Source organism: Schistocerca piceifrons, chromosome 6 (genome assembly GCF_021461385.2).
Source record: "Schistocerca piceifrons isolate TAMUIC-IGC-003096 chromosome 6, iqSchPice1.1, whole genome shotgun sequence".
In the NCBI taxonomy this organism is placed as follows: Eukaryota; Metazoa; Arthropoda; class Insecta; order Orthoptera; family Acrididae; genus Schistocerca; species Schistocerca piceifrons.
Genome location: NC_060143.1, coordinates 474,564,573 through 474,573,930, shown reverse-complemented (window position 1 = coordinate 474,573,930; position 9,358 = coordinate 474,564,573). Strand labels below are relative to the sequence as shown.

General features: G+C 38.5%; 1 protein-coding gene across 2 annotated transcripts in view; it reads right to left on the bottom strand.

Moving 5' to 3' along the window:
• Positions 1 to 7,293: 7,293 nt before the first annotated feature.
• The window catches only part of LOC124802404 (reticulon-4-like), a 377,134-nt gene continuing 375,069 nt past the window's right edge, over positions 7,294 to 9,358 (bottom strand). For both annotated transcript variants that reach the window (XM_047263158.1, XM_047263159.1), the window contains one exon: positions 7,294 to 8,918. In XM_047263158.1, coding sequence (XP_047119114.1) covers positions 8,864 to 8,918 — 55 coding nt within the window. In that variant the 3' untranslated portion in view covers positions 7,294 to 8,863. The remainder of the gene's footprint in view (positions 8,919 to 9,358) is intronic.

Here is a 9,358-nt window from a genome sequence, read left to right as displayed (position 1 = left end):
TGAGATTTACCTATATATGTCAACTAGAGAAGAAGGATGCAAATGGTGTGTAAAGCTATATAGCTCAACTAAAGAGTGGGATAGTACGGGATACAACTTGCATGTCTGTTGTGTTATTGCCTCTTCGCATAGTTCAACTGAGGTACAGGTTGGAAATGTAATGTACGTCCATTTCCACGTTTTCATTAGCAGTGTACATGTATATAGGTCAACTGAAGGATGGGATACAAATATTATGTACGTAGCCCCTTCTGCCATTGGTAGTACAACCAACGTAAGAACGTACTATTAGTGGTAGCGGAGGCGAAAGAAACAACACATGTAAAATTGGTATCCTGTGCTTCAGTTGACCTATATAGTAAAAATGAACAACGGGATATTAATGCTAACGAAAACGAAGAAATCGACGTACTCTAAAACTTTTATTCCGTACTGCAGTTAACCAATACAGTTCAATGAGGTTCGAGATACAACCCAGGTATGTGACGCAAGTTATTCTACGCTACCAATATTTCCATTTTTCCCCTTATTTTCCACACAAATAATACGATACAAACATGCGATATCCTTAACATGAAAATACTACTTGCCTTGATATATGTCAACTATCTTTTTCATTTCTCATATTCCTTTGTTTCTGAACAGTCTTTTCAGCTCTCATCTGTGTAATAAATGCTCTCTGGCCAATTCTGACATCATTGGGCAAAGCCAACAGGTTGTATCCCACTAGACCTGAAAACTGTTGTGCGAGATGAAAATACAATGAGATTGAGTTCAAAGTATTCGAGTGTACGGAGTTATTTTAAAATTATAGAAAATTCCTGCAACGTAGCATCTTTATCTTCGGAGAAGTTGTGCAGGACATCGCAGTCAACAATGAAGATCAGTGAAGCAACTCCAAGTAAGTTTGATAACCAAAGGGGAGTGGGTGTCCTGCACACCAGTACCACACTGCCACCCTTAATCATCGGAAACTGCCAGATTACAACATGCTTTTCTGCACTCTTCTGGAGTATGTGTGTGCTGTATGGGATCAACATCAAATGGGACTGACAGAGGACATCAAAAAAGTCCAAAGAAGGGCAGGTCAAATTTTATATTGTGAAACGGGGGAGTGTGCCAAGAATATACACAAATTGGAGTGGCAATCATTCAAACAAAGGCATTTCTTGTTGCAGCTAGTTCTCACATTTCTATCACCAACATTCTCCTCAGATTGCAAAAATATTTTGTTGGTGCCTACCTACATACAGAGAAATAATCATAATAAAATAAGAGAATCAGAATTCACACAGAAAAAGTTAAATGTTTGTTTTTCCCACATGCGTTCAAGAGTGGAACGGTGGAGAAATAGTGGTTCGATGAACTGTCTGCCTGGCAGTTAATCGTCAATTGCAGAGTAATCATATTAATGTCGAAAACTTTTGATTCTTTTTATTTTCAAGTTCACTTCAGTGAGCTTTAAATATGATACAGATACATTAATTGCCCTCATTACTGTCAAACAAATAGTTTTCCAAACTAGATCTGTTACTGGTGTAGTTGATACCCAGTTGTCCACTTCCCACTGTGACTATGAAAGTTCAGACAAATATTTCCCCCTCAAATCACTGAGTTTTTCGTAATTACCCTGATTACTTGCAAAGCTAACTGGCTCAGCCAGGCAGCGACTATGCACAGAACTGAAACTTCCTGGCAGATTAAAACTGTGTGCTGGACCGAGACTTGAACTTGGGACCTTTGCCTTTCGTGGGCAAGTGCACTTGCCTGTGAAAGGCAAAGGTCCCAAGTTCAAGTCTCGGTCCGGCACACAGTTTTAATCTGCAGGAAGTTTCATATCGGCGCACACACTGCTGCAGAGTGAAAATCTCATTATGCACAGAACTGCAAATTACAGCACCTGAAGAGAGCTGAATCAGTTGTTAAAATACTGTGCATGAATTAGAGAAGAGCAACTCTAGGACATAACAGCTTGGTCCCTTAGGAATTCACACACATTTCAACATTTTACTGAACACCTAGACGTACAAAAGTATCACAATAGCTATTAATGCCTTTGTTCTATTAAACATACTGTTACCAAATCTTTGTTGTTTACAGCAAGCTTATTTCGTATTAAGGGTTATAATGAAGACAAAGATGAGGTGACTTACCAAACAAAAGCGCTGGCAGGTCGATAGACACACAAACATACACACAAAATTCAAGCTTTCGCAACAAACTGTTGCCTCATCAGGAAAGAGGGAAGGAGAGGGGAAGACGAAAGGAAGAGGGTTTTAAGGGAGAGGGTAAGGAGTCATTCCAATCCCGGGAGCGGAAAGACTTACCTTAGGGGGAAAAAAGGACAGGTATACACTCGCACATATCCATCCACACATACAGACACAAGCAGACATATTTAAAGACAAAGAGTTTGGGCAGAGATGTCAGTCGAGGCAGAAGTGTAGAGGCAAAGAAGTTGTTGAAAGACAGGTGAGGTATGAGTGGCGGCAACCTGAAATTAGCGGAGATTGAGGCCTGGCGGATGACGAGAAGAGAGGATATACTGAAGGGCAAGTTCCCATCTCCGGAGTTCGGATAGGTTGGTGTTGGTGGGAACTTGCCCTTCAGTATATCCTCTCTTCTCGTCATCCGCCAGGCCTCAATCTCCGCTAATTTCAGGTTGCCGCCACTCATACCTCACCTGTCTTTCAACAACTTCTTTGCCTCTACACTTCTGCCTCGACTGACATCTCTGCCCAAACTCTTTGTCTTTAAATATGTCTGCTTGTGTCTGTATGTGTGGATGGATATGTGCGAGTGTATACCTGTCCTTTTTTCCCCCTAAGGTAAGTCTTTCCGCTCCCGGGATTGGAATGACTCCTTACCCTCTCCCTTAAAACCCACTTCCTTTCGTCTTCCCCTCTCCTTCCCTCTTTCCTGATGAGGCAACAGTTTGTTGCGAAAGCTTGAATTTTGTGTGTACGTTTGTGTTTGTTTGTGTGTCTATCGACCTGCCAGCGCTTTTGTTCGGTAAGTCACCTCATCTTTGTTTTTATATATAATTTTTCCCACATGGAATGTTTCCTTCCATTATATTGGGTTATAATGAAGTTTTTATTAGATATTATTATCCAGGAATACATGTACAGGATTACAAAACTGATCTGAGCAGAGGTCTGTCAGCTAATGGGAATATCAGAAGCAATACAAGACAGTGTAGGAAAAAAGTTGCTGCCACAATAAAGCAGCTAATGGGCCAGATCAGGTGACCTTTGCCCTCAGCACAGTGGTCTTTTCAAAAGCAGCATGCTTGATCCAAACATTTGGAGTAGTGTACCAGGCACCCTCTAACAAGCAGAACACCCAATCTGGAGAGCTCTTAATGCATACGCATTGGATTTTCACAGGTTTCTACAACCCCTCCTTTTCTTCACAAAAATGTGTCCACTTCCATCACAAAGATGATTGTTTCAATCTCTGATAATTGCATCTGGACTCCCAATTTTCCACCAACACTACTAAAACACAAATGAAAATATCACAGGCCTTATCCTGGTACACTACAACACAGCTCACAGAAGTTAACACTGACATCCCTTCTGCATAGCAGTGCTTATCATCATGCAGACCTACAATAAATTACATTTCAAAAAGAAAATATTGTAATGTAAAAATGTTTCATATTCTAAATGGTCTCAATTTGTTATTACAAAGACTGGTTTTTCATCAATTTACTTTCATTGTTCCCATCTTAGCTTAATGTATTGCTCTAGTTTACCTCAAACAGTCCAATCTCATGCCTGCTGTAGACCAAGACCTGCATCTGTTGTGCTCCTTTCAGAATGTACAATATTGTATCAGCTGCATTTGTGCTCATATGACCTAATGGAATTCACTTCGAAGTTCATCACTCCTTTTGCAATAAGCATACATCTGTACTACTTAGACTGGTAAGCTACCATTGAGGACTCTTGGCAGGTCATGTCTTATAAAATTAAATATAGTGAGGAAAAGTTTGGCAGAACCCAAGTAATTTAAGAGTAAGGAAGACCACTCCTCACATGCACACACGAAACGGAAATAAAGTTTGCTAACTTTCAGAATACATCCTCTGTCGAGCATGCACATGCTACGCATGTGATACTTGTGTACCAGTTGGAGAGGTGCAGGACAAGATGGTATGTGGAGACTGAGGGAAAGTGAGAGGACAGAGAAGATGTAAACTTCATGGAAGGTGTGAAGTCAGTGCGCTAACTATGACTGACACAGGGAGAGTTACAAGGACAAAGGATGTGTTGCAAGGAGAACTCTCCTCTACAAAGTTCATAACAGCTGGTTCTTGAGTGAAGGATTTTGATGGCCTGCGTTTCGGAGCAGCCACCAAATTCCAGCATGTTGCTCTCAGTTGCACTTTATGCCACTGGGTGGTCAACTGTATTCTTGGCGAGTTTAGTGGTGGCCAATCACTCTGGTGGACAGTTGGTGTCATATTGACAAAGAGCTGTGGAGTGACTGCAGCAAACTTGGTAGGTAAATGACATGGCTGCTTTCACAGGTGGCCCTGACACTCATTACCTTTACATGCGACATCTTACAAAAGGTAAAACCCAAGTTTTGGAAACAGATTTCCACTGTCATGTTTACATGTTAAGGTTTGAATTAGATTTACTAGCCCAGTTAAATACAGTGCCTGGAAAACAACTGATACAGTTTATGATTTAGTCAACAAAATCATTATTTCTCTTGAATCAGACAAGGTGTAAACGACTTCAGTCTAATATTTTTCCTTACCTTTTTTCACTGTGCAGAAGGCCACTCGTTGTACTAGCCAAAATTTTTTAGAAACAAGACAAAACCTGACAGTGCAAACAGGTTTCAAAACTGCATGCATTTGGATGGGAATGAAAATCTACTGCAGAATTGGAGAACTGACAACCAGAAGCAGATTTCCAGAATTAATTATGAATTGTGTATGTGATCATCCAGACGTGGTATTGGGAAATCAGTTTATGAAATCTGATTCTGGGAGACCCAATCAATGATGGCAGTTAGGCCGGTATTACACTATCAAATTTCTTTGTCCAATATCTTTGTCAAAGATATTTGATAGTGTAATAGGGACTGTCAAATGTCGTCCAATATTTGATCAAATCTAGGGCCTCGCTGTATATTTGATCAAAGAAACCGCTTTTCTTCTGTTCACTGCAATGTGACATGTTACCACATGGAGCACTAGCATCGCTGCAGCGTTCTTTCGTCTGTAGTGTTTTTATAACCATTGCCGGTAAATACCATTGGTGTGTGCCGACAACTACAAAATTAATAGAGATGTCTGAAGCTGATGAGGCGCTTTACAACGTGAGGCACCCTGAATACAAAAATAGATTAAGAAGATTGGAGACCTAACCTAACCCAACCTAACATAACCCTCTCCTGTAGCAAGGAATCTGAGTGTTATAGTGGCCTGTCTTCTGAAGATGTAGCAGTTCTTAAGTGAATATTGTGCTTTGTGATAGGATGATACACTTCATTGAGCACATACAGAAATGTATGCTCATCCATTCTTAAGTAATTGATGTACGACTTGACGTCTGCCACTGTAAGCTCACGTAACAAGTTTTGTTGAATGCTTTTATCGTGTCGTCGTAAAACCCACAGCTTCACCCAGATTAGATTAGTTTTTCGTTCCATAGATCCGTGCTGAGGAGATCCTCGTGGATGGGGAACATGTCGATTTTTTTAAGCTGAAATAACAATACTAATAGTATGAATAAATACAATACATCATTTGTTTCTATTAAAAATTTCGCCAATGGAGTAGGAGTTGGCCAGTAGTAAGTCTTTCAGGCTCCTTTTAAACTGATCTTTATTTCTAATTAAATTTTTTATGTTTGCTGGCAAATTATTGAAGACGAGTGTTCCTGAGTAGTGGACCCCTTTTTGAACTAAAGTAAGTGCTTTTAAGTCCTTGTGCAGATCATCTTTGTTCCTGGTATTGTATGTATGAACTGAGTTGTTTGTTGGAAAAGAGATATTATTTACGACAAATTTCATTAAGAAGTAAATATACTGAGAGGCAGTAGTTAGTATACCCAGTTCTTTGAAGAGGTTTCTGCAGGAGGTCCGTGAATTTATTCCACAAATAATACGTATTACACGCTTTTGGACCTTGAAAACTTTTGTTTGACTTCAAGATTTACCCCAAAATATTATCCCATATGACATTATGGAATGAAAGTATGCAAGCTTTTTCATTTTTATGTTGCCTCTGTCTGCCAATACTCGAATTGCAAATACAGATTTGTTAAGGCCTTTCTGCAGTTCTGTGGTGTGCTCCTCCCAACTGAATTTATTATCAAGTTGTAATCCCAGGACTTTTAAGACTGTCAACCTCGTATGTATGGTTCCATTTCCAGGATGTGTCTGGTAGGGTGGGTGATAGAATATCACTTTAAGACAGTGGGTGGGTACTGGTGTGCCTATCAGTGACTCAAATTTCTGATATCAATCAAGTGCTCTCCTTTACCTACAGTAAATGTACACACCACGTCAGGTACCCACACTTCACATTTAACATGTTTATGTTACAAAGAAATACGAAGGGAGCACATACGATGCAACTACAATGATACAGTCTTCTGGGTCACAGTTTAACGGGATGCAAGTCGTTAGAGAAATATTGTGGTGTTTTTATATAAAATGTCATTACTGTCAGATATTTATTTTCTGAACCCATAAGCAATCCTATTAGCAACTGTAACAAATACTGAATAATATTAAATAGGACAGTTTCATGATCTGCAAATTGTTATCCAGTTGTCAGCTGATAATGTCCTAATGCGCCTCAAGCTAGTTTGCACCGGAATAAATAATATTGTGCAGTTTATCAGGAAATTATTTTCTATTTAACATGATTGTCTACCTTTGTGATGCACAGACAGAAAATTCAGCTAAATTAAAATGTTTGATAGTTGATGTTCAAATGTATGTAAGGGTATTATTGACAGTGTTCTGTGTCCGGTGTTTTGATAGCATTTCTACCAACTTAAATTTATGCACTGAATATCAAAAATATTGAAAACAACTTGTTAAATCAGATCCTCAAAGGTGTTTGTAATCCTCAAGACACTGCCAGACAATACCAGAGTATTTTTTAAGCAGTAGATGAATTTATGAAAAACGCTAAATCTGTTGTTGCGAGGTCCACACAGATATTACATTTTTTTTACAATAACCACTTCAGCATTATTAAAATCCACTAAACCATTGTAGAATTCAGACTCTACATTTAGATTTCAGAACTTACACATGTTCCAGGTAGATTTCTTTTTATTTGTGTACAAAGCACATCAATACAACTTAATATCTCCAAATTATACTTGACAAAAACCAGAATGAAACTAATACATACATATTTCTTCCAACAAAACATTGCACCAATTCTCTTAACACTAGACCTGAATTAATAACAGCTACTTTCATTATTACGAGTCTAGATGCTGTATGAAAAGCATTAGGGTGTATTTATGTCAAAAAGACAAATATGCAGTATTATCACCATATCTTTCCAATTTAAATAATCCCAACAATTAATTAGGCTAAGAATAATCATCTATACATGTGCATTTGGCAGAATACTCGTGTGCTCGCCCGCGAACCATTAAGCGAATTATGCGGAGGGCAGTAAGTAAAAAGATCAATAAAAGTAACAATTTCACAAGCCATCTGATACTGTCTCCAGATTTCATATAGTTTTCGTAGATATAGCAGAGATTCCACGTAGCTTTGTTATTTTTCAGTCACAAAGAGACAGACAGCAATGTACAACAATTTTCTGTGAGAAATTTATTTAAGTGACATCTCACAGATAGCAGCATAGGTGCTCAATTTTATATAAAAATTTGTGGCACAAATAGTATCTTCTTACACCAATCAACTGATTCAGTTTTAAATTTGTGTTAAAAGCATCATTATTTAATGAATGTTCACCATTAAGAGCTTTATAAACCAAATAAGCAGCAAATAACTTTACAGCAACATATTCTGTTAATATTCACTTTTCATGTGAAATATTTGCAACACTTTAATAGATGAAACAAGAATTTTTGCAGCTTACAGCGACAACTACATGCAAACAATTGCATCCAGGCTTACTTTTAACAAGCAACACACACACACACACACACACACACACACACACACACACACACACAGGATACAAAATTTCCATATCATCATTTAAACACAATAAAGTTGCGAGTTAGTTATCTCTCTCTCTCTAGTTTTTTGTCCAGTACCTATTCCTATTACGCAGAAAATTACAAAGACACATTCAACCACACTTCATGCAAGCGAGGATTAATGGTACCCAGTCTGTGAAAATTTAAGGGCCTGTTCACACACAACCAGACTCAATCCTTCAGAGGAAACTTAGTTAAATGGATAATAAAAATACCATTCTCTCACACATGCACACTTATTTTTCACAGGATATGCTACAAATCTGAAGCAGCATGGGGAACTTTGATAACAACTCTTCATTCTACAGTAGAGAGAAAACATTTAAAGAGTTTTACACTTACATGCTCTTACTCATATTTCAATCTTTCTGCTCAAAATTGAAATATTTACAGTAGTCTGAGCCAAGTGGAATAAATTACAATGTTAATAGAATGGACAGAATAAATTAGAAACCTAAGAAACCGTATGAAATTAATACAGCAATCACGTAGTTGGTCAAGGTTTATTACTGTGTGATGATGACATTCATACACATGGAATATATATGATGACTGCACAGAAGAAAGTGGTTGTTTTGTTCCAATTTCATTGCTGTTTTTGCAGTTCACTTTTAAATAATTTCCTCTGAAAAAGTAAGTATTTATTCTTTCTTTTCTTCTGGCTTCTTCCCACCAACACGGATGGTTGCTTTAATCCTGTAAAAGAAAATGAAAATTTTTATTATTTCGCACACACACACGCGCGCACACACACACACACACACACACACACACACACACACACGCGCACACACACGCACACACACACACACACACACACACACACACACACACACACACGCACACGCACACGCACACGCACACGCGCGCGCCGCAGCGCGCGCGCGCGCGCGCGCGCGGGGGGGGGGGGGGGGGGGGGGGGGAGGTACATTCCATCAGTTCTGTCAACGTTTCACAAACAATTCCATAACAATATTAGACTTAATTTTATGAAGTGATGTTGAAGGCTATAGTCACTGCTACTAAGAACAGAACCAGATATTAAAAGCAAAAAGATTTAATATTTACACACTTAAAAAAGTTGTAAATATCTATTATTTATTGGCATTTAATCTTTCATAACAATACAACCAGTA